General features: G+C 39.2%; 12 protein-coding genes and 2 non-coding genes across 14 annotated transcripts; 8 read left to right on the top strand and 6 right to left on the bottom strand.

The window, feature by feature from the left end:
• Positions 1 to 46: 46 nt before the first annotated feature.
• rpl13 (60S ribosomal protein L13) lies at positions 47 to 673 on the bottom strand (the record flags this gene model as incomplete). The annotated part of the gene is made up of 1 exon (XM_056179189.1): positions 47 to 673. The coding sequence occupies one exon, from the start codon at positions 671 to 673 to the stop codon at positions 47 to 49; it is 627 nt and encodes a 208-aa protein (XP_056036507.1).
• Positions 674 to 820: 147 nt separating this feature from the next.
• rps1602 (40S ribosomal protein S16) lies at positions 821 to 1,325 on the top strand (the record flags this gene model as incomplete). The annotated part of the gene is made up of 2 exons (XM_056179188.1): positions 821 to 1,195; positions 1,278 to 1,325. 2 exons carry the CDS (start codon positions 821 to 823, stop codon positions 1,323 to 1,325), a joined length of 423 nt encoding a protein of 140 aa, XP_056036508.1.
• Positions 1,326 to 1,555: 230 nt separating this feature from the next.
• On the bottom strand, positions 1,556 to 3,206 carry paf1 (RNA polymerase II associated Paf1 complex; the record flags this gene model as incomplete). The annotated part of the gene is made up of 2 exons (XM_056179187.1): positions 1,556 to 3,055; positions 3,129 to 3,206. 2 exons carry the CDS (start codon positions 3,204 to 3,206, stop codon positions 1,556 to 1,558), a joined length of 1,578 nt encoding a protein of 525 aa, XP_056036505.1.
• An 859-nt stretch (positions 3,207 to 4,065) lies between these two features.
• On the top strand, positions 4,066 to 6,229 carry arp8 (Ino80 complex actin-like protein Arp8; the record flags this gene model as incomplete). The annotated part of the gene is made up of 5 exons (XM_056179186.1): positions 4,066 to 4,166; positions 4,206 to 4,371; positions 4,418 to 4,609; positions 4,672 to 4,881; positions 4,934 to 6,229. 5 exons carry the CDS (start codon positions 4,066 to 4,068, stop codon positions 6,227 to 6,229), a joined length of 1,965 nt encoding a protein of 654 aa, XP_056036506.1.
• A 278-nt stretch (positions 6,230 to 6,507) lies between these two features.
• Positions 6,508 to 6,589, bottom strand: SOMG_20014. The gene is given in 2 exon segments: positions 6,508 to 6,543; positions 6,552 to 6,589. It is a non-coding gene; the product is annotated as a tRNA-Lys (tRNA).
• Positions 6,590 to 7,573: 984 nt separating this feature from the next.
• ggt1 (gamma-glutamyltranspeptidase Ggt1) lies at positions 7,574 to 9,472 on the top strand (the record flags this gene model as incomplete). The annotated part of the gene is made up of 1 exon (XM_056179185.1): positions 7,574 to 9,472. The coding sequence occupies one exon, from the start codon at positions 7,574 to 7,576 to the stop codon at positions 9,470 to 9,472; it is 1,899 nt and encodes a 632-aa protein (XP_056036503.1).
• Positions 9,473 to 9,920: 448 nt separating this feature from the next.
• klp2 (kinesin-14 family minus-end directed microtubule motor Klp2) lies at positions 9,921 to 12,430 on the top strand (the record flags this gene model as incomplete). The annotated part of the gene is made up of 2 exons (XM_056179184.1): positions 9,921 to 9,950; positions 10,001 to 12,430. The coding sequence occupies 2 exons, from the start codon at positions 9,921 to 9,923 to the stop codon at positions 12,428 to 12,430; spliced, it is 2,460 nt and encodes an 819-aa protein (XP_056036504.1).
• Positions 12,431 to 13,246: 816 nt separating this feature from the next.
• On the top strand, positions 13,247 to 15,268 carry ssc1 (mitochondrial (2Fe-2S) cluster assembly chaperone Ssc1; the record flags this gene model as incomplete). The annotated part of the gene is made up of 1 exon (XM_056179183.1): positions 13,247 to 15,268. One exon carries the CDS (start codon positions 13,247 to 13,249, stop codon positions 15,266 to 15,268), a length of 2,022 nt encoding a protein of 673 aa, XP_056036287.1.
• A 354-nt stretch (positions 15,269 to 15,622) lies between these two features.
• Positions 15,623 to 15,921, bottom strand: sdh6 (mitochondrial succinate dehydrogenase assembly factor, LYR family Sdh6; the record flags this gene model as incomplete). The annotated part of the gene is made up of 2 exons (XM_056179182.1): positions 15,623 to 15,784; positions 15,844 to 15,921. 2 exons carry the CDS (start codon positions 15,919 to 15,921, stop codon positions 15,623 to 15,625), a joined length of 240 nt encoding a protein of 79 aa, XP_056036286.1.
• Positions 15,922 to 16,523: 602 nt separating this feature from the next.
• SOMG_00387 (uncharacterized protein) lies at positions 16,524 to 16,856 on the top strand (the record flags this gene model as incomplete). Its single annotated transcript, XM_056179181.1, has 1 exon — positions 16,524 to 16,856. One exon carries the CDS (start codon positions 16,524 to 16,526, stop codon positions 16,854 to 16,856), a length of 333 nt encoding a protein of 110 aa, XP_056036293.1.
• A 1,722-nt stretch (positions 16,857 to 18,578) lies between these two features.
• Positions 18,579 to 20,150, top strand: amt2 (plasma membrane ammonium transmembrane transporter Amt2; the record flags this gene model as incomplete). Its single annotated transcript, XM_056179180.1, has 1 exon — positions 18,579 to 20,150. One exon carries the CDS (start codon positions 18,579 to 18,581, stop codon positions 20,148 to 20,150), a length of 1,572 nt encoding a protein of 523 aa, XP_056036292.1.
• A 504-nt stretch (positions 20,151 to 20,654) lies between these two features.
• SOMG_20013 lies at positions 20,655 to 20,729 on the bottom strand. The gene has a single exon. It is a non-coding gene; the product is annotated as a tRNA-Lys (tRNA).
• An 862-nt stretch (positions 20,730 to 21,591) lies between these two features.
• Positions 21,592 to 23,583, top strand: mdv1 (mitochondrial outer membrane fission complex, WD repeat subunit Mdv1; the record flags this gene model as incomplete). Its single annotated transcript, XM_056179179.1, has 1 exon — positions 21,592 to 23,583. The coding sequence occupies one exon, from the start codon at positions 21,592 to 21,594 to the stop codon at positions 23,581 to 23,583; it is 1,992 nt and encodes a 663-aa protein (XP_056036295.1).
• A 413-nt stretch (positions 23,584 to 23,996) lies between these two features.
• On the bottom strand, positions 23,997 to 25,078 carry cmk1 (calcium/calmodulin-dependent protein kinase Cmk1; the record flags this gene model as incomplete). The annotated part of the gene is made up of 2 exons (XM_056179178.1): positions 23,997 to 24,369; positions 24,432 to 25,078. 2 exons carry the CDS (start codon positions 25,076 to 25,078, stop codon positions 23,997 to 23,999), a joined length of 1,020 nt encoding a protein of 339 aa, XP_056036294.1.
• Between the last annotated feature and the right edge of the window lie 1,081 nt (positions 25,079 to 26,159).

Below are 26,159 nucleotides of genomic sequence, written 5' to 3'. Positions count from 1 at the left end.
GCATTCCTATATTCCAAGTCAAACTGATCCAATTACTACAAACATTTTACTTCTTCTTAGCCTCAGCCTCTTCAGCACGCTTCTTGGCGTAGGCAATGCGAGCACCGAGGTGACGAGCATGAGCACGCTCGTTGGTGAGAGTGTTGAAAGCTTGGAACTTCTTAGCGTCTTCGGTGATGGGCTTGGCTTCCTCAACAGCTTCTTGAGTGATGGGGAAGACAACGCTAGCATCAGCTTGCTTGGCACCGGAAACATCGGTAGCATCACCCTTCTTGGGTTGACCAGCCTTACGAGGGAAGACAATCAAGTGGGCAAGGTAAGCCTTAAGACGCTCGACGTTACGTTGTAAAGACTCCTCAGAACGGTTGCGACGACGGTGGTCGACGGGGATACCGATGGTAGGAGCGACACGACGAGAAACACCAGCAGCCTTGAGTTCTTCAAGAGTGAAACCACGGCCAGCACGAATCTTCATGTTGTAACGAATAGTGGGTGGCTTAACGGCAGGACGAAGAGCCTCAACGGGACGAGGAGCAATCTTAGCAGCCTTGGTTTGGCGAGCTTGACGACGATGCAACTTACGACCAGGTTGGTCAAACCAGGTCTTAACATAACGTTGCCAGTCCTTGTGGAAGTGAGCGTTGGGCAACTGTCCTTTAACGTGGATTGCCATGGTGGTTCAGGTGTGTTGGTGTAGAGGATAAGTTCCACCCCTCTGGTGGATGCTTTTTTCGTTGTGGGTCATAAGTGTGACTGCTTTTTTCACCACCACCACAGTATAGTTTGCTAAGTGTAAAGTAATATTCCTACTGGAGCCATCATGCAATCAGTTCAGTGCTTTGGAAAAAAAGGCAATGCTACCGCCGTTGCTCATTGCAAGGCCGGTAAGGGTTTGATCAAGGTCAACGGTGCACCTCTTTCTCTTGTCCAACCCGAAATTTTGCGTATGAAGGTTTACGAGCCCATCTTGGTTGCTGGAGCTGACAAGTTTGCCGGCGTTGATATTCGCGTTCGTGTTTCTGGTGGTGGTCAAGTTTCTCAAATCTATGCTATCCGTCAAGCCATCTCCAAGGCAATCGTTGCTTACTACCAAAAGTTTGTCGACGAACACTCCAAGGCTGAAGTCAAGAAGGCCCTCGTCACTTACGACCGTACTTTGTTGGTCGCTGACCCTCGTCGTATGGAGCCCAAGAAGGTAAGTAGTTTATTTAGGATGTTTCAGAACGATTGTTTTGTTACCGATGAATTTCATACTCTTGTACTAACTTTGCATATAGTTCGGTGGTCACGGTGCTCGTGCTCGTCAACAAAAGTCTTATCGTTAAGACAAAGAAAATATTATTTTTTTTCCAAAGCAAGCATTTTAACGTAGAAATGTAGTCTGTAGTGATATCGTAAATGTAAGTGTGTTTTGTTTGAAAGTTTCATGACGGTTATCGTATAGCCGTGATTGTATGGAAGTTGCATTAGCAAACAAGTAAACATCGGAAAAAAGATCATTCGTATTTTTCTATCTACAATGGGAATGGTTATACAGTATACTTCTTAGGCATGATTAAGAATTAGAGGATGATCCCGACGCAGGTGAGGGTGAATTAGCAGTAGGAGCATTGGTTTCAACCTCTTCGGCGGGATTCAATTTTGGTTCTTCCTGTTGACTTTGGTGATCTCCTTCAATTATATTCTCGGACTCATCTGAGCTGGATTTATTATTTTTATCATTGACAATTTCTGATTGTCGATTCTGTTCACCTTGATCTTCGCTTTCCTTCCCTTCTTCGTTCTGTTCATTGTGAGTGGGAACCTGTCCTGACTCCTCAGTGGACAATGGCTGAACATTTTCTACAGACTCTGACTGAATATTCGAGCCTTGTTGTTGCTCTTCAATTTCATTAAGTTCATTTTCTTCTCCCACTTGCTCTTCAGCAATTTCTTGCTCCTCCTTCACAAGAGCTTCCTCGTCGCCCATTGCAAACGAATCATACCTAGCCCGTTTCAACTGCACACCTTCTTCCTTGTTTATTTTTCGTAATCTCAACTCTATACCATCAATTGTGTCGGGGTTGACGGGAGCACGAACATGTCGTCGTTTTAATGTCGACCGTGCGTAAACAGGAGTGTATAGGGCTTGGCTGTTTTTAGGATTTTCTTTGTCTGTGTGGAGACTTAAACATAAATCTTCTAAACCACTAGGATTAACATGCATAGTGGCGTCAAAATTGCGGAATAAGTTATACAAGAAAGGGCCCTCAGTCGAGGAAGAGTCGTTGGAGGCTTGTTGAACTTTTTCTGCGGCCTCTTCTGAAGGAAGATAGTAAGATAAATATTGTTCTCCTTCTGCGGAAGAAGGCATAAAAAGAGCAACTCTGTGTCGTTTGGAAACATCGTCTTCTTCAGACGTTGACGGAGTAGGAGCACGGTCTGTAAGGTTATCAGAAACACGTAGCATAAGATGCTGAATGCCTGCCATCGAATCGTTTGGCAAAAGGTTCCAAGCACCAACCGGTTTCAAGTCGGGTTTTGTTGGATGTTTTAAATTTTGCAAAGGCTCCTTCACGGCCGAAAAGGTTTGGTCAATAGCCCCAATTTGATTGGGAATTTCACGAAGCGACCGACCGCGCTGCTCAGCAATTGCTTTGCTCGTAGAAGCCGTCAATCGCAAATTACCACGAGTTGAGGTATTTCGTCCAACTTCAGAAGAAATGTATTCAGTTCGTCGCAAAAATGGGACCTCAACATGAGAAGAGCCAGATCCGCCAGCAACTTTGAGCAAAGCACGATCGGCTGGGTCCAAATTCATACCAGACATGTCGGATTGCATCCAGGACGTATCACCCTCGAAAAATCCATCAACAGCAGCTAAATCCATGGGCATTCCAAGTTCAGCATCATTTTCAATCGCAATTTTCTTTTCTTGAACTACATTAGACACAAAATTTGGCAAGGCATATTGCTTGACTGGGTTTGAAATGTTAATGAGCCTAGGAGGAAATGGGGGTGGAGGGAGTGGATTATGGTATCTCACCCGAAGAATATAATCTTGCCTCCTATTTGACTGTAATTGTTAGCTTCACCGCTAAAATCTACTCCATACCATTGAAAAAGACGCGCTGAGTGTCAAAGCTAACAGTATGTGTAGTGGAGTATAGGCTGCTGTTTACAGAGCCTTTCAGTAAATCCTTATTTTGTATATCACTACTGGGCATATTGCAGTATGAAAGATATTCGGCAGTGCAGTGAAATTGCGAAGATAAACAAACAAACAAACATAATAAATAAAAATGACTATTTGTATTTAACAGTGTGAATGGTAGCAAAAGAATTATAATGAAAAGTGAAGCTTTAGAAAAAAGAAAAGGATTACTATGGATATCTGGATGCTTGTAATTGTATTATGAGTTTGTAGCCCATCATAAAAAAGGTGTATATCCTTGAAATCAAGCATCTGATGTTTAGAGGTAAGTTTAAGGATTATTGGAAAGAAAAACATTAAAATAACTTTTTTTACAGCGGGATTCAGCTTCCCAAAGTGGTTCATAATCTTATAGTGTGCATGTAAACATACGAGAAAAATCAGTTTAATGAAGTTGGTTATTACTGTTTTATTAGAGGTTGTTCAATGAAACGAGTCGTTAATTGTTTTAACAAAGGCGTAAATGGATCCTGCTCCTTTTTTGTTTTTGGCGAAGGAAGTTTAGCAGTTTCAATTGTCGTAAACTAGGATCTATCAGACATTGTTATCTCAAAATAACTAATTATATCTTCATTAATTGCATTCGTATGAACCGCGAAGTCAACTATTTCAAGTTCCATCCTTCATGGTCAGGTGAGAAGGTTGGTTTTGTTTGTTGACCAAAACCAGTTCGCTGGAACCTTTATAAAAAGAACATGTACTTTTCTTTAGAATATAAAACGATTTTATTCATTTTTTTATGGTATGTTGCTCATTACTTGACCTTGTAACTTTCGGTCACTTCCCAGACAAGGACGAAGAAGAAACTGTACGGTACAAGCACCGACTGCGTGAATCAATATCTGCACAAAACTGTTCTATTATGTGCAAGCATGGCACCGAAAAGAAAACAAAGTGACACTGAGGAAGGAATTGACTTTAAATTTACACAATTTCAGATTGTTCCTCCTATCAATCAGAAAAACTTCTACACGTATGTCATGTCCATAGTGAGTTGCACTAACTTTTTAAGAGATTATTTGAAACGAGATGATCAAATGTACATTTGGAGAGATACTGCTAGTGCCAAGGACGGTGAGCCTGATACAACAGTAGGAGACGTCAAACAAGAAGAATCCAAAAAGGTTGCCGAAGAAGAGGAGGATGGCATGGAAGAAAATACACAAGAAGGAAAACAGGTATTTTTATTTAAATTTCCAAAAATTTCTACTAACGGAACGTCAGAGGGATGCTAAAACAGTGGTCATTCATGTAGGATCCCAAAATCTTCGTATTGGATTAGCATCAGATAATTCTCCGAAAACTGTCCCCATGGTTATCGCCAGAAAAATGAATGTTGATCCTGAACATCGTCACCTCCAATTGTCTAAAATTTGCAAAAAAAACAAGGATGGCAACCTGCAATTTGATGAAGAGGTATGCTGATTCTTTTCAATGGGAATATGAGGGAATGTCAGCTCACCACTTTGAATTTTTAGTTTGAAAACAATTTGAAAATGCTGCAAACGGAATTGAAGGCTCGTTTAAAAGCAAAGAAAAATCGACCTGTTCCCAATGGTACAGCGCTCGTGAACAACTTTAATAAAATATCTAAACCAGAAGTCATCCCATCTCATGAAGATCCTCTCAAGCCCGATTGGATTCAGTTTGAGAATAATAAACGACCAGACGTGATTATCGGCGAAGAGGTATACTATTGTCATCGCTATGACTTAACGAAAATCCCACTAACAAGTGTAGGCTTCACTCCTTCCAGTAAAGGAATATCCGGAATATAGGTTTTTTCATCCTCTAAAGGATGGAATATTCAATGAAAATGATTATGAATCCTCTCAGCAGTTGTTTTCAGATATATATGAGATATTAAAGTACTCTATTTCCGACTTGCTCCAAATACCACTTTCGCAGTTACCCCAGTACTCATCCGTTTTCATCGTTCCGGATCTTTATGATCGCATTTACGTAGAAAGATTTTTAGACCTTTTATTTTATGACCTTCAGTTTGGAAAAAATGCCATTGTACAAGAGTCCCTCTGTACGTCGTTTGGTGCTGGAATGTCTTCTGCTTGTGTTGTAGACGTGGGTGCTGAAAAAACGGCCGTAAGCTGTGTGGAAGAAGGAATTGTAATTCCAAATTCAAGAATTAATATGAAGTACGGAGGAGACGACATAACGCTGTTATTTGCGAAGCTCTTAGCGAAAAGCCATTTTCCATATCGTGAGATTGACCTTTCTCTCCCTTACGATTGGAATTTGATGCAAAGTTTAAAGGAAAAATATTGTGGTATTAGCCAAGGAACGTATAATATCCAATTGAACGACTTTCACTCCCGTACTCCAGATGGTGGAACCAAAAAATATTCATTTAAGGTACTGGATGAAACAATCCTTTCTCCATTTGGATACTTTCGTCCCGATATTTTTGAAAATGGAGAAAAATTGAAGGATAGATACAAGCTTTTCCCTGTTCCTGTGGACGTGTATGAAAACCAGCCAAACAATCCAGAGTCACTTGCACACACAACCTTGTTGCAAATTTCTGCTCCTTTGGCGTCAAAGGAAGAAGAATCCAAATCAATAGTAGAGGATTATGAGGGAGATGAACCAAACGAAAATAAAAGACCAAGGGTCATTCATTTGGGGTCACTTGCCTCTCCGGAAAAAATCAAGGAGAAGCTTGTTTATCCTTTGGATGATGCCATTAACCAAAGTATTTTCAGCGCTTGTGAAGGGAATTTGGGTGATCAGGCCAAGAACCTATACTCTAGTATCTTGGTTGTTGGTGGTGGTGCCTTGTTTCCTGGATTTTCGCATCTTTTAGAAGAGCGGCTGCAATCGAAGCGAGCAAACATTTCGAACATTGCTGTGTTACCACCTCCACGTGGATTAGATGCTCAGATTATTGCATGGAAGGGTGGTTGCATATACAATCGTTTACGGATTGTTTCTGAATTCTGGATTAAGGCTAGCGACTGGAAAACATTGGGAAGCAGAGTATTACAATATAAAACATTGGGATATTTTTGGACTGGATAGTGCTGTCTCGTGTACTATACCAAACAAATGCCTCGTTTATTCTTTTTCATGATTACCAACTCGGCTCCTTATTTATAGAAATTTATGGTAATTTTATCTAAGTAAATTCACTTCATACCTCGTGCTAGAAACTGTAAATTCCAGAAACAGAAATTACCGTTCCTGGTTTCTTCCAAGTCGCTGCAAATTTAGTTTATCCACATAAATTCTTCAAAAACACCAAAGTAATTCACATCAACTCTTCAAAATTTTTAATGACTGCAGTCGTCAAAAAGGAGCTCCCAAGGCGAGAATCGAACTCGCAACCTTCTGATTACCTTCGTAAGAGTCAGACGCTCTAACCGATTGAGCTACCCGGGACAATTCATTAGCAAGGTCCTTTTAACATTATAACAGCCAAAATAACGGGTAAATGGGCCCTTGGAAATCCATGAATGCTCTTTTTTTTCTCTTTTTATACCATTCCGTATTGATAATGAATTTGTTTATTTATTTTATTTCGTGACAAAATGCTTTCTATGTTGATACGAAAGCGTAGCTACATGACAGAGGAATTCGCAGCTTGTAAACAACCAACTTGTTTGCACAATTGCAAGTCTAACAAAAAAATGGAAACATGTAAAGTTAGCGGCTGGTTGAATGCTTTGTGCGAACTTTCACAAAATTACAAAAAGACGCACCACGCCGTCTGTAGGAATGGTTGTCGGTGTTAATGCCCATTGAAGTACAACAGTTGCTGCTTTACTTAAACAACCTAGACAACCCATACACAACTTTAAAAGTGGACTCATTTCTGATCTGCCGCGTTTTCAAACCAAAGGCATTTTAAAATCATGAATCATTTTTCAATTTCAAAAAATTGTAACTAGCTCAACTCGTTTCTCAAAAATCGACAGAACGTCAGAAAAGCGTACAGCATATGGATATATCTAGGGACTTTTTTCCTTTGCTTCTGCTTTTGTTTTCTATTCTCAGCTTTCCTTGAAAACTCTTTATAGGAATCGCATGCTAAATAGCTTTGAAAGCGCTCTCAAGCGAACTTGTTTTTACTTGCTACACCACCACTCGTTGCCTAACCACACCTCAAGTGTTTACAGACGAAACGTTAAACTTCAATGCATCATTTAATGTAAAAAGAGGATTTACTTGTTCTTTCTTTCTTTTATATATCTACGCCCACACCTTTTTTTTTCACTTTCGACAGAGATTTGGTGATTCTCCTTTATGGTTGCATAATAACCAAGAAAACAAAGCAAAACCAAAACAAACACGAATATAGAATATTTCAACTCCTTCTCTTTTTTTGTTCTTCTTAGCAAGTTGTTTCTTTGATTTGTTAAAGCGATGACTTCAAAATCGTCTGCATCGAAAAAATATGATGAGTCTATTTTATCTGGGAAAGCCAAGAAAACCTCAAAGTCCCAACGTTCTTCATCGAAAGTCTCTAATAAGGATGAAACAAATTCTTTAGAAAGGTCTTCTCGTCCATCCCTGTTGGCTATTATCATAGTCTTGCTTGCTGCTATTTTTTCATTGAAAATTTGGCCTGTACATTTTGATCAGATTTACCCACTTAGCAAGAAAGCTTCTCATAAATATAGATATAAAAATAAAGGAGATTACCAAACTGTTATTGAGGGAAGGAATGGTGCAGTCGCTACGGAAGAACACACATGCTCTGTGGTTGGAACTGAGATCTTGAAAGCTGGTGGTAATGCTGTGGATGCAGCTATTGCTAGTGGTATTTGTATTGGAGCTGTGAATTCTTTCTCCAGTGGAATCGGTGGCGGAGGCTTTATGCTAATTCGACATCCTAATGGAACAGCTCATTCGCTAAATTTTAGAGAGACAGCACCGTCTGGTTCTCATAAAGACATGTTTCATGGAAACTCAAAAGTCTCCCAAGTTGGTGGATTATCTGTGGCTGTTCCGGGAGAAGTTGCCGGCTACGAAGTAGCATGGAAGTTGTACGGTAAACTCCCTTGGGCTAAACTCTTGGAGCCTACAATCCACCTTATGAAATATGGAATGCCTATGCCAAAAGAATTGGCTTCACGTCTTCGTCGTCCGGAATTTGATTATTTCAGAACTCATCCTACTTGGTCCAAAGTGTATGCCCCCAATGGGCGTTTCTTGAGGGCTGGAGAAAAATTCTACCGTCCAACTCTTGCTGCAACTCTTGAAGAAATTAGTAAATATGGTGCCGAAGTCTTTTATAAAGGCAGCATCGCTAAACGATTAGTAGATTTTGTTCAAGCGGAAGGTGGTATTCTCACAATGGAGGATATGGCTAACTTTTCGGTAAATGTGGAAAACCCAGTTTATGGGAGCTTTGAAGGCCGTGAAGTTATCACCTGTGGTGCTCCTTGTAGTGGTGAAGTTTTAATTTTGGGCCTAAACATACTTTCTGAGGTAAATTTCTCTCAGGGAGATTCCATTCTAGGATGCGAGATTACTGACCTGGGTCTTCATCAATTAATTGAGACTATGAAGTGGATGTCTGCTGGCCGTACATTGTTGGGAGATCCAACTTTCTTTGACAATTCCAAACACGTTATGCAGCTTCTTTCCAAGAGGCATGCGGATGATATTCGCGAAGACATATCCCTAGACCGCACTTATGATTTCACCCATTACCATGCTGAATACGATTTCCCTCAAAACCATGGTACCACGCATCTTTCAGTGATTGACCAAGACGGTATGGCTGTTGGTTTGACAGCTTCTATCAATCTTCTTTTTGGAGCCCAGATTATGGAACCCGGAACTGGTATCATTTTCAATGACCATATGGATGATTTTGCTAGTCCCGGAATTATTAATGCTTTTGGGCTAAGTCCGTCCCCTTATAATTTTATTCAACCTGGAAAAAGGCCGCAGAGTTCTGCTGTTCCTACCATTCTTGTAAATAACGGAAGCGTTGAAATGGTTTTGGGTGGAAGTGGTGGTAGCCGAATTGTCACTGCCGTTTTGGATACAATAATAAAGAAATACAAATGGAATAAGTCTTTATTGGATTCTATTGAGAGTCCCAGGTTTCATCATCAGTTGATGCCTAATATTGCATACATTGATGAAACCGTCGAAGATGAAGTGAGGCTAGCTTTGGAAAAGTTTGGGCATGTGATAGACTTGATACCTGTCCAATCTCCATTCAGTGAAATCCAAGCAGTTTTTAAGTCGAATAATACTTTGTATGCTGTTAGTGATAGTAGGAAACAAGCTGTGGCTGCAGCATATTAAGGATACCGAAATATTAAAGCAGATGCTTCTTAAATAAGGATGATTAGAGGATGTCGTTGGTTCCTTGTTTATGACCATGTGCGACTCGATGGATGCTGCTACTAACTGACAATGTAGACTATCATTTCCTAAAATATCAAGATTTATCAAAACAATAATTGGAATTTTTTATTTAATACTAGAGGTAATATAGATTAATGGGATCATTTAAGTTTAAAATTGAGGCATTCATTGTATGGACGCTACGCGTGTTAATTATTGTATGAAGAGAACTCGCGTCAAAAGCAGAAATTTGTACTTATTTTGATAGTAAAAAAATATTTCTTTGTTGATATTTGTTATATAATTACCTTATACTTTCAACGAATCTGTTTTCCAACATGCTTTGAACACGTACTTACTCCATAATACATGCAGTGTTATCCTATACCTCTAAGGCGGAAAAATTATGGAGGAAAATAGAAGTACAGGTTTACAAGTAAGTTGAAACATTAAAAATAAAAGTCTATTTGTTAACCTTTTGTATAGTCACGTATACCAACTTCTACAAAATCATTGTCGCCAGCGCGCAATGGAATAAAGGAATTTGACTCTCATATCCCTCCTCCATCGGTAAAAACCAATTTATCATCTCGTATTCTGAAACCAAGAGCATCCCTTTCTACATTGATCAATGAAGCAAATCTAATAAAGCCAACCAAATTGCCTAGCAAGATGGCTCCTCCAGCAAGTGCTGGAAAGACGTCTCTTCCTGCTATAAAGACAAGAGCTCCTGCTTCTTCGGGAAGACCAAATGCCTCTAGACCAGTGGGAAACTCAGTGTATAAGCGTTCCGTTTCAGCATCTTCTCATTTACAAAAACCTGCAAGTATCCCACCAACTTCGAGAAGTAGTATGGATGAAACAAAAAGTTTCTCGGATGAAAGCATGACCACCTACTCGGATGAGAGAACTGAGCCTTCTCCGATTACAGATAACTCTACTGAAGCTCGTCTTAGAAGCATAGAGCTTGCTTATTCCACTCTTTCTGAGAAAGTTTTACAAACATCTACTCAGTCCCCTGATGTAAAAGATTTTTTTAGCCAACGTACTCAAATGCTTGAAGAATCTCTACAAAATGAAAGAAGCCGATCATTGAGTTTACAAAATGACTACTCGACTCTTCTTCGTGAAGTGGCAGAGCATGAAGCCAACCAGATTTATTCCAAAAAGCAAATGGAAACTTTGAAAGAAGTTTTTGAAGGTACGGAGCGAGAGCATCATCGTCAAATCGAAGATATGGAAATGAATCATGCAAGAGTAATGGAAAATGAGAGTTACATCTATCAGCAGAAACAACAAGAACGGGAGTTGCTATATACTGAAGAGCGCAACAATTTACAACTTCAATCGAAACAACGGATGGAGGAAGTCGAAAATCACTATGAACAATTAATGAAAGGTGTCTCTGCTGAACATGAAGCAGTGATAAAAACCATTACGGAAGAAAAGGACGCATTTATTAAAAAGGTACAGGAAGGTGCATCGCTGGCTTTAAAGAAAACGACTGAGAAGCACGAGGCTACTATACACGAGTTAGAGATTAAGATTAAACCTCTAGAAGAAAGCCGTGATAATTTTGCATCTCAACTTGAACAAACTCAAAGTTCTTTGAAATTGCAAAAAGACACAAGCACTTCTTTACAAGTGAGTCTTGATGAAAGAAGCGCAGCACTCTTAAAATCGGAATCTATGAATCGTTCACTGGAAAGCACTATTGTTGAATTAGAAGGAAAAAACCAGAGTTTACAAAGTCGACTTTCTGAAGTGGAATCACTTCTAGACGCTAGTAATAGCGACAAACAGACTTTGATCAACAAGCTTTTGAAAGAAGAATCTGTGAGAAGGAAATTACACAATACGATACAAGAATTGAAGGGGAACATCCGAGTATTCTGCCGTGTCCGACCATGCATGGGAGAAGAAAAGCCAGCCGAAATTAGTTACCCAGACCAAGGAGAAGACGCAAATGAAATAGAAGTGTTAACAGAAGGGACTGGCAGTTCTTTGAATGGTAATTCCCTAAAAAAGTATCCATTTAAGTTCGATAGGGTTTTTGCACCAGACATCAATAATGAGGAAATTTTCGATGAAATTTCCCAGCTAATACAAAGTGCTATGGATGGCTATAATGTTTGTATCTTTGCCTATGGACAGACCGGTTCTGGAAAAACGTACACGATGTCTTCTCCCACGGGTATGATTCCATGTGCAGTACAAATGATATATAATCGAGCCTTTGGACTTCGCGAACGTGGATGGGAGTATCGCATGGAAGGCCAATTTCTCGAAATCTACAACGAAAGCATAAAAGATTTGCTTGTAAGCAATTCCAACGACGACGGCGACAAAAGAAGATATGAAATCTACCATGATGCAAAAGAAGGAAAAACTTTTGTTACCAATTTGACCCGTGAACCGTTGGAGAGCTCGGAGCAAGTGAGTTGGCTCTTAGAACAGTCTGCAAAGAATCGATTTGTGGCAGCGACAAATGCCAACGAGCACTCTTCTAGATCGCACTCTGTATTTATGCTTCACATTCAAGGAATAAACCACCTAACGGGCGAGAGATGTCATAGTACTTTGAATTTGATAGACTTGGCCGGATCCGAACGGTTGTCACATAGTCAAAGTACAGGAGATCGACTAAAGGAAACACAAGCCATTAACAAAAGCTTGAGTTGCTTGGGAGACGTAATCCATGCTTTAGGCAGCGAAAAAGAAGGGACGTACGTTCCATATCGAAATTCCAAATTGACAAATTTACTTCAACATTCATTAGGAGGAAATAGCAAAACATTGATGTTTGTCAACGTATCCCCAGTTCAACAACACGTATCGGAAACACTATGCAGCTTGCGTTTCGCTACGAAGGTCAACAATACCCATATTGGAACTGCCAGGCGTGTGATGAAATAAAGCATGAATCCGTCCCCCTTTAATTTCTTGCTCTCTTTCTCTTTCTCTTTGTAATTTAATTTCTTTAATTTTTTATTTTTTTATTTTGGCTTGTTCCTGTGCAAGTTTCAAAAACTACATACATTCTTTGAGCACTCTTTTCGGTTCATTCGCGTCTTTTTTTTCGGTTTCTACTTTTTGTCTGTCAGTAGTAGAATTCCCCATTGTTAATGAGTTATTTAATGAACTTTGTATTTTTCTTTATAGATTTTTTTATAGATGGGACAAACGGACAAATATATTTTCAATATTTTCACTTTTTATATTATTTTAGTATTTTCAAACAACAGTTATTCTTCGAAAAGTCAAGTTGAAGGTTCTCTTTTCATCTAATTTACAAAATGATGCTGTTTTCCTTCGTATTCTGTTTTGTTTTCTAAGCGTTTTTATTTGCTCGGCAATTCTTTCCATTCCGCTGAGAAATGTTCTCCCGATTTCGATTTTGCTTCGAGTAAGGGTGAGACAGGTTTTGAGATGTGAGCATCTGATAATGAGTGGACGACAGTAGAGGAGGGGTCCGCCACGAAGGAACATTCTCGTCGTCCTTCACGGCATATTTAACTTAGACAAAGCCAAACACCACCTGTCTGATCTCCCATAAAAGAACTAGGAAATTTCGAAGTTTTCTTAGTAAAAAAAAAAATAATTCTTTTAATCAAAGCATACTTAATTTGACGATAGGATTTTAATATCGTAAAAAAATAACTTTTTGTGTGGATAATTGGCATTTCAAGTTCGAAAGTTCTTTAAACAAGGACTCCTTAAATATTTCGAAAGATGATTTCTCCTAGAATCACTCAAGTAGTCCGAAATGGATTACGACTCCAAGGACAGCGTTCTGCTGCTGGATTTGGAGCTGCTGCTTCCCGCCTTGGATCTGGCCTTCGTTGGAACTCTACTGAAGCTCCCAACGATAAGGTTCAAGGTCCCGTGATTGGTATTGACTTGGGTACTACCACCTCTTGTTTGGCAATTATGGAGGGTGAGACCCCCAAGGTCATCGCCAACGCTGAAGGTACTCGTACTACTCCCTCGGTTGTTGCCTTCAACAAGGATAACGAACGTTTGGTTGGTGTTAGTGCCAAGCGTCAAGCCGTTATCAACCCTGAAAACACTTTCTACGCTACCAAGCGTTTGATCGGCCGTAGATTCAAGGAACCTGAAGTTCAACGTGATATTCACGAAGTTCCCTTCAAGATTGTCGAACACACAAATGGTGACGCCTGGTTAGAAGCTCGTGGTAACAAATACTCTCCCTCTCAAATTGGTGGTTTCGTTCTTGGTAAGATGAAGGAAACCGCTAGTGACTTCCTCGGTAAAAATGTTAAGAATGCTGTTGTAACTGTTCCTGCTTATTTCAACGACTCTCAACGTCAAGCTACTAAGGCCGCTGGTGCCATTGCTGGTTTGAATGTTATGCGTGTTGTTAACGAACCCACTGCTGCTGCTTTGGCTTATGGTCTTGACAAGAAGAATGACGCCGTTGTCGCTGTTTTCGACTTGGGTGGTGGTACTTTTGATGTCTCCGTTCTTGAGTTGAACAACGGTGTTTTCGAAGTTAGAAGCACCAACGGTGATACCCACTTGGGTGGTGAAGACTTTGACATTGCTATCGTTCGTCACATCATCAGCACCTTTAAGAACACCGATAACATTGACTTGACTGGTGACCGTTTGGCTGTTCAACGTATCCGTGAAGCCGCTGAAAAGGCCAAGTGCGAACTTTCCACCTTGTCCAAGACTGATATCAGCCTTCCTTTCATCACCGCTGATGCCACTGGCCCTAAGCACATCAACATGGAAATCTCTCGTGCTCAATTCGAAAAGCTTGTTGACCCCTTGGTTCGCCGCACCATCGACCCTTGCAAGCGTGCCTTGAAGGATGCCAACTTGCAAGTTACTGACATCAACGAAGTTATTCTCGTTGGTGGTATGACTCGTATGCCTCGTGTTTTAGACACTGTCAAGAGCATTTTCAAGCGTGAGCCCGCCAAGTCTGTCAACCCTGATGAAGCTGTTGCCATTGGTGCCGCTATTCAAGGTGGTGTCTTGTCTGGTCATGTCAAGGATCTTGTTCTTTTGGATGTTACTCCTTTGTCCTTGGGTATTGAGACCTTGGGAGGTGTTTTCACTCGTTTGATTAACCGTAACACCACCATCCCCACCCGCAAGTCTCAAGTTTTCTCTACTGCCGCTGATGGCCAAAGTGCCGTCGAGATTCGCGTTTTCCAAGGTGAACGTGAACTTGTTCGTGATAACAAGTTGATTGGCAACTTCCAACTTGGTGGTATCGCTCCTGCTCCTAAGGGTCAACCCCAAATTGAAGTTTCTTTCGATGTTGATGCTGATGGTATCATTAACGTCTCTGCTCGTGACAAGGCCACCAGCAAGGACAACTCCATCACTGTTGCTGGCTCCTCTGGTTTGAGCGAGTCTGAAATCGAATCTATGGTTGCCGATGCTGAGAAGTACCGTGCTGCTGATATGGCTCGTAAGGACGCTATTGAGAACGGTAACCGTGCTGAAAGTGTCTGTATGGACATTGAATCCAACCTTGATATTCACAAGGAAAAGCTTGAGAAGCAAGGTGTTGAGGACTTGCGTGCCAAGATTACCGATGTTCGTGAAAACATTGCCAAGGCTAACAGCGGTGATGAGAGCGTCACCGGTGAAGACCTCAAGAAGAAGATTGACGAGATTCAACAAGCCTCTCTTAAGGTTTTCGAAACTGTTTACAAGAACAATCAAAATGAAGGTAATGAATCTGGTAACGCTTCAGGTGAAGGTGAGAAGAAGTAAAAGTGTTTTCAATGAATTATCATGCGAATGCATATGATTGAATTTTGAAATGTTTTGTGATATAATTACCCTGTTACTTTTTGGGTTAAAAAAATAAAATTATACTTGATCGTGAAAATAAAAAGAAACGGTAAAGACGAAAATCTTAAGTAATCTAAGATATGTAAAGTCATGTATGAAGGCGGTGGATTCGAGCAAAAGGAGATGAAGGGAAAGAGAAGATGATTGAATTGAATTTCACGAGTCAAAAAAAAGGAAAGAAGTAGTTAACATTCATCATGACAATTTTATGGCAGTCGTATTTTAGAGGATTTGGTAAAATAACCGTACAGGAAACCAAGATGGATAGATTCACTAAGTCAAATTGATGTCCTTTACTTCTGGCCGAGAATAAGTTTCATAACGACGTTGACCAACTCTTAGTAAGTGTTCAATATAAAAGAATTCGGTTCTTGGGATATGTTGGTTTCGACGAAATTCTGTGTGTACAAATTCCAGCCAATGTGGTTGATAAATCTAAATCGTGTAAGCAAATGAAATTTAAAAATTTGAGTATCTGTAGTCTTGTAGCTTACCTTTTCCTTTTGTTTAGCACCATGAAGACATCGACGATAAAACTGTATCACTTGTTTTTGTAGACCAGAGCGAGCCATGACGGTAAGAAGAAAGAATGTACAAGAGAGAAAGAGACGAGGGGAGAATATCTAAATTCGAATGCAAATATCTGAAAAAAGTATCTTACAACAACTGAAAGGGGGATAGATTGAAACAATTTCTGCCAGAAAGTTCAATGGCAAAGAGGAAGGAACGTTCAAAATTATGAGATTAACTTTTCAACAAATAATTTTTCATACATAGAACGTTTTGTTGTAAGTGTTTCAATAAGAGGAGAGTATGGGTTTACAAGTCAATTATGACTTTTAGTCTGAGAATAGGAAAAGACCAGAACAGAAGAAAAGAATACAGGGTTTTGAAATAAATATACAAAAAGAAACAAAATAATGCAAAATCTTTTTGGGAAGGATTTCCTTAAGAATGAGTAGGCCTTTTTGTTGGAAGTAAACTCGATTCCATTAAATAATAGATTCAAGGAACCCAGAACCCAGAATCCAAAAGCGCGAAAAAGCGAAAATTCCTTATAAAAGAATTCATTGTTTTTATTCAAATTGAATTCTATTTCAATTAATCAAGAAAGGTGCAAAAAAGGAAAGCACGACAGGCAGTATCTCGATTGACACGAAAACAAAGATTTGCTATGGATTTAAAGGAATTACAAGATATTGTAGAGGAAATGGAAAACAAGCACGATCCGGGGAAGGATGAAGAGACTAGGAAAGGACAATTGGAGGATCAGAAAGAAAAAGTTGAGAATGTACCCATGGTAAGACAAGAGAATGCAAATGCAGAAGGACGAACAGGTGAAGAAAGCGAAAGACAAGAAATGGAATCAATTGATGAATCCTTGAAGTCAACAGAGCATTTGCTTACGAGGTTTGAAAATGAAATGAAAGCGTTTCATGTACGAATGGATGAATTGAACCAGATTATGAATGAAGAGGAGTTTCAAAAGTTTTCAGAAAAGATATAATAGACGAGCAAGCTTATTTGAAAAGAGAACACCAAACCCCAATGAATGTTCAACGCTTACCTTGCCTATCTTGCCTTGCTCAATATCAGTTGTGAGACAGCATATTTGGTGTTTTCATTCACATTCCTAAGCATCTATACTTTGATGAAACAGTTGAGCTTGGAAGGAGCAGCCTGATCGATTATTTGTTTCAACGTTTTTATTTTGAAAAACCGATTTGTAGTTATGACGAGATTTAATGAATCCTACGGGTTATTATAAGTTCTTGCCATGGAGCAATCTTGTTTCTGTCCAACGATACAAAGACCTTTAAAATCTGAAGCCCCTACTGAATTTTAAAGCTTACTATATTAAAAAACACGAACTATGCTAAAAAACTCAATGGAGCTATTCCTTTTGCTTTTTGAATATTTATTTTTCTCTTAAAAATAACTACTATTATCTGATTCTATGTTTCAAACTATTGAAAAGTGCTAGTCAAAATGAACCCTTCAACCTTGTGCTAAATTCATTTCTAGTGTGTTTACATCCAGTTTTATTTATGATTCTTCGCCTCCAAAGTTTCCAAACTTAAACTTGTCCTTAAATTTCCATTTCACCCTGTCTGCTCTGTCCTGTTTGTTTGTTTGTTCTTTTTTTTTTTTTTTTGTGGCTGCTTTGTCAGTTGTAAAAATAGCAAACGTTGGAAGCGTTTATTAATCGATATATCAACAAATCAAACAATATGCATTCTATGATCCGTTTGCAGGGCCCGAAACAATTCTGTCTCCTTCGTTTCCCTTCCGACAAGCTGATTAGGAACAGGACGAAAACAAGAAGCTTGTCTGCCTTGAGAATGCACGTTCAAAACGAGTGCTAAGTTACTGTTCCCTCCATACAGGCATCACAAATTATATGGAATTCATACGTCTCTACGAAACTGAAAATCCCTCAACAGCAACAGCAACATCAAGCTACGAGCAATGGATTTCGACCTCTCAACGATGTACTTCTGCTTTGTCTGATTGGCGTCGCTTTCCCATAGTATCGGATTTAAAATTCCAAGCTGCGGCTGTTGCACCTATTGACATCTTGAACCATCGCTAACATTATCAGTGGGTAAAAAAAATTTTTCCCGCATCAACCGCAAAATCATGAATGCAGAATCCTAATATCTGATTATGTTTATATGTTGCTTATTTATTTTTATTCTCTTCTTACCTTCTCTGTAGCGTTAGCAATTTGCCTCTCGATTCCTTAATCGCTTTGGATCATCTCTTTCCATTACAGAAACTTCCCTAAAAACCACCACCACCCGAATTGAAACGATTGCTCCCATATCTTTGACTTATGATAATTATTGAAGCCCTTTAAAACGAATTTCGACACTTGGGTTTGTCAATCTGGCATTTTCCTATCTGTTTGAGCTTTGTACAAAAAGATTTTAACTGAATTCTCATTCAAGTTGCTTCCCTTGTTGTTAATAGTTGAAAAACTTCTTAATCAACAGATTAAAAGTAAAAAGCAAATTATAAGTATTAAACAGGGAAAAAAGAATCCATTCGATTTGTTACGTCTCATTTTCCTGGATACATCGGTCGTTACCGTTTATTTCATTTTCAATCGTTAATACCTTTTTTTTTGGTTATAGTTCATCTCTTTTTCTTTTTTGTTTTCGTTTGCGTTCTTGTTATTAATCGATCTTTATTTTCCTGTTTTGTGCGATACTTATTTTGACCGACCATGGCTCATACACATACTCCTCCTACACCTGTTTCTCTAGATACCACTCCAGTAATGAAAGAAGTTGTGACAAACTATATAACTTCTTTTGCATCCTCCGCGACTCCAACTGGAAGTAGCGGTGGTGATGTTCGGCAGGAAAACCTCAACAAGTTTTTTGACAATGGTAATATTAGCTGGATGCTCACATCGACATGTTTGTGTTTAATTATGGTACCTGGTGTTGCCTTTTTCTATTCTGGACTTGCCCGCCGTAAAAATACGTTAGCCTTAATTATGCTTTCTATGCTCGGTCTATGCATAACTATGTTTCAATGGTATTTCTGGGGTTATTCCCTTGCCTTTTCTCAAACCGGCACTTCTGGGTATATTGGCAATCTCCGTCATTTTGCCTTCCTTCGGACTTTGGCAGACTACTCGCCAGGAAGCAACAACGTTTCCGAACTTGTGTTCGCAAACTTCCAAGGAATGTTCGCGGCCATTACGGTCGCGTTGTTTACCGGTGCCGCCGCTGAACGTGGCCGTATTGGACCAATGCTCCTGATTACCTTTATTTGGCTCACTGTCGTCTATTGCCCCATTACCTGTTGGATTTGGAATCCAAATGGATGGGCATATAAATGGGGCGTGTATGATTTTGCTGGTGGTGGTCCAGTGGAAGTAGGGTCTGGTTTTGCTGCTTTAGCTTACACCGTCTGTTTAGGCCGTCGTTCCAAGTTTTTAGCTGAACAATATCGTCCTCATTCCGTACTGAACGTCGTTTTGGGAACTGCTCTTCTTTGGTTTGGTTGGCTCGGGTTTAACGGTGGCAGCGCTTATGGATCGAACCTTCGTGCAGCAATAGCTATCACCAACACAAACCTGACGGCTGCAACAGCAGGTCTAGTCTGGGTCGTTCAAGACTTTATATTTAAAACTCGAAAGTGGACCACCATTGGCTTTTGTTCTGGTGTAGTAGCTGGTTTGGTTGCAGCTACTCCTTGTGCAGGATTCGTAAGTCCTCATGCTTCTTTGGCCATTGGTGCAGTTACCGGTCTAATTTGTAATTGGGCCATTTTGTTAAAGACGCACATGAAGATTGACGACGCCATGGATATTTTTGCTATTCACGGCGTTGCTGGTTTTGTTGGTACCATTTTGAATGGTCTTTTTGCCGTTGACTACATAGCGGCTATGGACGGAACATTAGTCGGTGACAATGCCATTCGAGGTGGATGGTTCAATCATCATTGGCGCCAATTGGGATTACAAGTGGCCTACATTTGTGCGGTTGCAGCGTATGATTTTGTTGTTACTTTTATTATTTTATTTATTGCAGATAAAATCCCCTTCTTGCAGATTCGTGTTACTCCTGACGCGGAAGAAATCGGTGTGGACGCAGACCAAATTGGTGAATATGCGTTTGATTATATTGAAGAGCGACGTGATTATAAGCAATGGAAGATCTCGCCTTCTGGTATTCCTGAAGAAATCGTAGTATCTAATGGAATTCCCCACCCTACAGGCAACATTGCGGCTCCCGGTAAAGTATTAGAAGTAGCTAATCAACCGAATATTGATTTTTCTGTTTAAAATTTCGTTTGTTTTATTCGAATGGATGAACCGTGAAACGACGGCTTTAGTTTGAACTTTGATTCCCACTAATTAAAATTTTCTACGTGCATACTAGATGGAAGTCTTATTTAATGTGAATGATTTCTCGTTTTCTACTCTTTTTGTTTTGTTAATAATAATTCAATTCTTGTCTTCTGGAAATAAAAAAAAAACCCCGATAAAAAAGAAAAAGATTCTTTTTCACCAGCTGGCAATAGCTATCATACACTTACGAACTCCTTTTCCAAATAAAATGAAAATTTACATCATTTCCTTCTATTTACAGCATACGTCTTGAACGCCTATTTTTCGTTCCATCATGATGGTTCTGTTTTTTGTAGAAGCAATAGTATCGTGCCTTTTACAGTAGTTTGAGAGCGAAGCAATTCTCATAGACTCCATTCTAAAAAGAAAAGAAACAAATAATTAGTTTTACGTTTAAGATCACAAGCAATAAATAAAACAAAAAACCAAAAAAAAGAACTCCCACTGCGAGACTCGAACTCGCAACCTTCCGGTTAAAAGCCGGACGCTCTAATCCGATTGAGCTAAACGGGACAGGAGTTGAAAGATGTTACTTTTTGATTAATATGAAGATAAAAGTATTGAAAATAAGAAACAAAACCAAATGAAACGTCTAAGCTTTCTGCGAAAGTGGAGAGAAATGGTTAGTTTTTGAATGATTTCTTTGATACGGTTTTATTCGTGAAATTTGATTTCTGCAGCTTTTTTTTTTTTTTTTTCTAGATTCTGAGGACGGTTTGGAAGGCAGGAGTAGTGCTTTGCTGTGAGTGTTGAACAAAAAATGATGCAAATCCTTTGATTGAGATTACTATGCAAGTATGAAACGCTTGGTTTACCTGAATGGATCAGCATTGCATTCAAATATAAGTTGCGTTCTCAATTCCAAACGAATGGACAGAAGGATCAACTATTTGCCCTTTTCCACTTTTTTTCTTTTTGTTTCTTGTTTATTTCTTGAAGAAGGTCTTCGACCCATCAATGTAGAAGGAATATTACTAGGGTCATTTGGACTATCTCATACGCATCCTCTACCTATATTAATTGGAACTAGGAAGAGCTGATATTTACATTACGAAACTCGCGCATTTTGAATAACAAAACAAGTTATAAAAAAACACATTCAAAAGCTGAACTTTTGTTGGATTTTGTCTGTATAGGTCATCTGGAATCGATCGTTGAATCCATATCTATAGACTAATATTATCATTGAATGCTGACACTTTCTTTCATGTTTCTGTGGTAACAGCAAAAGTTCCACTATACTAGAAAAAGCAGACTTAGTGAAAAGACTTGATTTGAATTCACAGCCAAAACCTTCTAAGGTCAAGTCTATAAAGACTCCGTTTCTCTCAAATACAACTATCCCAAGAGCTTTTATTTTTGGTACGTTTGTCTGATGGAAATATCAAAAAATCGATACTTAAACTCAAAGCCGTCGGATAAACGCTCTCAACAGCGGTCAAAATCCTCTCAATTAACGGCTCCGCCAACAATTTTGCAAAAGGGTGTTTCCTATTGGTCTAAGGTACTCGCTGTTACGACCTGGAGCCTTTTTGAAAGCAACCCTTCCAATCCGTTTGTCAATCCTGTGAGCCGTTTTTTAAGAAGTTTATCCCATCCTTTTGTAAGACCAAAGTTAACTCCAGCCAATTTTGGCAACTGGATTACGTCGCAAATCCATCATGAGCCTTCCGTGCCAGCTCCATTACCGGAAAGTCTTTTGCGTGAAATTCCCGACAGCAATGATACCCCATATAGTTTGCTAGATGGATATGAAGTATCAGAAACGAAATCGGATAACCTATCATTGAAAGCAAAAAACAGTGGATCATCTGCTGGTGCTTTAAAACAGGAATCGCAAAATTCAAATATCAGCCAAGCGTCGAGTAATGACGCTTCTCCTGCTTCCCAACATCGATTCCTCGTCAATTATTGCAGAAAGCTTCATGTCCGTAGAAATGTGCACACAAGTGAACTAGTGCAAATTGATGCCGAGCTATCTAAACTGCATTTACGACGTCGACAAGTCCTCAACAAGCTGAATCATACGGAAGATAAATGTTTAGAATATGACTCCCAATTGACTTCCTTAGAAAAGCAGGTCTTAGAAGTCGACTCCAAGGAATTGATCGATGACTATGTTGAAGGGAATGTTTCCCAAGACTCTACAACAGCCACAGGTGCATTCCAGTATAGTTCGAACGATTCCCAGAAATTAACTGCTGTAAATAAAGGAACGCCTTCTGGTGCTGCTCCTACTTCGGCTTCTAATGATTTAGCGTCAGATTATCTAAATTTTTCTGCTGCCTCGGCTAGTGAAGAAAATCAAAAAGATGAACAGCCGACAACCTTAAGTCTTATATCAGGAACTCCAGTAAAACAATTTCAAGCTCATTCTTCGCCTATAACTAGCCTAGATTTTTCTCATCCCTTTGGTAATCTCGTTACCGCATCTTTAGACAAAACCGTCAAGGTCTGGGACATGGCCGGTGTCGTCTGTTTGGGACAACTGGAGGGACATGAGGATTATGTTTCTTGTTTGGCAATGCAGGACTCCTTTATCGCTACTGGATCAATGGACTCTAGTGTACGTCTGTGGAACTTGGAGAATGGAACATTGCAAAATACAAAAGAACACTCCCCTTCTAATGAACTTAATGGTAATGATGAGAAAGCCAAAAGTCATACGAAAGATAATGCTACCACTATTTTGTCTTCCCACACTGGTCCTGTTACCGCTCTCACTTTGTCTTCTGATGATGTTTTACTTACTGGTGCTAATGATAAAACGGTTCGCCAGTGGGATATTATAACAGGTAGATGCATACAAACGCTGGACTTTGTCTGGGCTGATACTCAAGATCCCTCTCCAAAATTAACCACAGTGAATGATCCTACTTATTCTATCACAAATGAACCATTTATACGTGCTTTGGATTGTTTAGATGCTGCCGTTGCTAGTGGTACTGTAGACGGTCTTATTCGCATATGGGATTTAAGAGTTGGATTACCTGTGAGAAGTTTTTTTGGACATACTGCTCCAGTTAGTACGCTTCAATTTGACTCCAACTACCTTTACTCTGGAAGCTTTGATAACTCTGTACGTATTTGGGATTTACGTAGTGGATCACCTCTGGATATAATACCAATGGAAAAGCGTGTGTCATCTTTGAGAGTATGCGAAGGTCGACTTGCTGTCGCCGCTGAAGATCCAAGTATCCGTGTTTTCGATGTCAATTCGCATCGCACATGGATTTGTAGTGACTACCCTCAAAACATTTTGAATAACAGTGTTCTCGGTGAGGTCACTCCTACATATCTTCAATACAGAGATCGATTTTTGGTTGATGGTAAAACCGACGGATCCGTTAGTATATTCTCGGCTTAAGGTATTATGTATTTTTATCTGCTTTATTCATGCTTATTTATTAAATGTTCCAACCTGGTTTGAATTTACTTGTTTCGTATGTCGAACGGAATCTACTTACGAAACTTGCTTTGCGTTCTTTTGTTTATTCTTTTTTACAATCTCCTCTCTCCAGCTTCGTTAGAATTAGGGTAATAGAAGCTTAGCAGCTATACGATTTTGTTGTATACGCTGCTAGGGTTTATATGATAGTTATGGTTTATCATGTCCATGAATTTATAAAAACATGTTTGCAGTTCGAACATGAATTAAAGGTCCTTACATGCAAAAAGAATGATAATATTGTATTTATGAAAAATGCTAAATGTAAATAGACATGGTGAAACGTAATAAAGATTTATGCCGACAAAAGTGTATATAAATGGATATGGGCTCTAGCGAGATTTTGGTTCGATGTCTTTCTTTAAAGTATTGAAGGCCCGTACAGCATTAAAGGCTTTTCTAAACTTCTTACGTGCATTAAAGTTTTCTCGAACTTTGGGAAGCAGGTTTGCAGTGGCCGGGATCTTTGTAGAAAGAAACGGATGCTGTATGGCTTCTATAGCAGTCAATCGTTTCGCCGGGTCATCTTCCAAACATTTACGAATAAAATCTTTTGCAGTAGAAGAGACACCGGACCAGTAAGCTTCGTGAAATTCATATTGGTTTGCCAAGACTGCTTCAATGACTTCTACCTGTGAAGATCGCACAAACGGGGAATATCCGCATAGCAAGAAGTAAGTTATTACACCGATAGACCAAATATCTCTAAATATAAAAAGTCAGTAAATAGAAAAAAATAAATGTTTATAAAGCACCGGATTACTTACACAGATTTTCCATAACCGACGCGTCGAAATATTTCTGGCGCCATATACTCGGGAGTACCACAAGCTGTCATTAACATGTAGTATTGTGAATCATCATAGAATTGGGATAGCCCAAAATCAGCAATTAACAGCTCAGATTCTGGGTCTTTAGAACGATAAAGTAAATTTTCTGGCTTTAGGTCACGATGAACAATTCCGTTTTCATGCAGGTAATTAACGGCAGAGGCAGTCGTGCGTATGAGCCTAGCGGCATCCGCTTCATAGAATGACCCTTGAGCACAAATTCGGTCGAAGAGTTCGCCGCCAGTAGCAAGCTCGGTGATTAGGTACAAGTTATTTACAGTCTCAAAATAGTCAACAAGGCGAAGAATGTTGGGGTGTCCACATGAAATTCGTTTTAAAATAGTGATTTCGTTTTTTACAAATTCAGGCTTTTTCTCAACTAGCTTCTTGTTTATAATCTTCGCTGCATACAACTCTTTTGTTTCGACGTGAACGGCTTCTTTGACGACCGAATAACTTCCGCCGCCCAAAACACGACCAGTTCGATACTTGCAAGGTAGTAATTTCTCTTTTGAGATTGACTTTTGTGCGGGCGCTGAGGGTCCATCACTGATTTGTGGTGTATTTTGATGGTTGGCTTGCATGTTCGTAAATCTTAACAAAAGGTATTATAAAGTGAGTCCAGTGTCAAGAGTATCATAAAAAAGGGATAGTAGCAAAAAATAAAAATCAATGCAATCGTCTAGCCGGAGGTCAAAAAGAAGAACGGAACGGTTTTCTTAAATTACCAGATTTTCAAAGGATGAGTTTTCGTTTTTCCTTCAGCCGTCGTTCGTCGAACGACTGCTTGAAATAAATAGTTGTAAACTAAAGAATTTGGAAGAGAGAATTAAACAGTAGAGAGAAATAAAGTTGATCCTTCTAATACTCAATCGAAAACCAGGAGAAAAATGTACGGAACAAGAAAGCAAAAATAAGGAAATAATATCCTATCAATAAAGGAATAAATTCTAAATGGTCGAATATAGAGGCTTCTGAATGTAAGTCCTTAACACTCTTTCTTGTGTAAGCAACCGCTTCTAATTACAGCAACAAGCAGGTAGTATTAAAGAATAGATCTTAATTAAACAACTTTCTTAATACACCGAGAAAGAACAAATTCAAAAGTCCGAGGTTCTTTTTTGTTTACATATATCGATGATGGTACGCTCCAAGAAGGTAAGTATGTTAAGACACTTTCTTTAACAAGAATAAAAAAACACTTGGTTTATAAGGTGGTTATATATATATTTTTTAAAAAAACAACATAGGTAGATTTTTTCACAATAATAGTTTGGAAGTGGTCATCTTTGAAGGTATGTGATGTTCTTGACAATGAAGTGAAAGCTTCATACTCGAAAGTGAGAAGAACAGTCGAAGGAAAAAACTTTTCTATCTTTTCAATTCAATTTATTGCTATCTGGAGAATACCTTTGAGACATGACTCTATTCTGTTGAGGAGCGGTTTTCATCTTCATACCAGAGAATTACCACTACCATAACGGATTTCAGGCTTCTTAGTAGTTAAAAAGGCTTTTAAAACATTCCATGTATGTGAGTTTTCTTTTTATTTCCATCACTTAAGCAAACCCGGTTGCACTATACGATGACAATCAGAATTCTTGGAAAGGCCAGGAATATCGTCACAAAGCCAGGAACCCTAAAAGCAAGAGGAAGAGTGATGAT

This window comes from Schizosaccharomyces osmophilus, chromosome 1 (assembly GCF_027921745.1).
Source record: "Schizosaccharomyces osmophilus chromosome 1, complete sequence".
NCBI lineage: Eukaryota > Fungi > Ascomycota > Schizosaccharomycetes > Schizosaccharomycetales > Schizosaccharomycetaceae > Schizosaccharomyces > Schizosaccharomyces osmophilus.
This window is presented reverse-complemented; position numbering and strand designations above follow the sequence as displayed.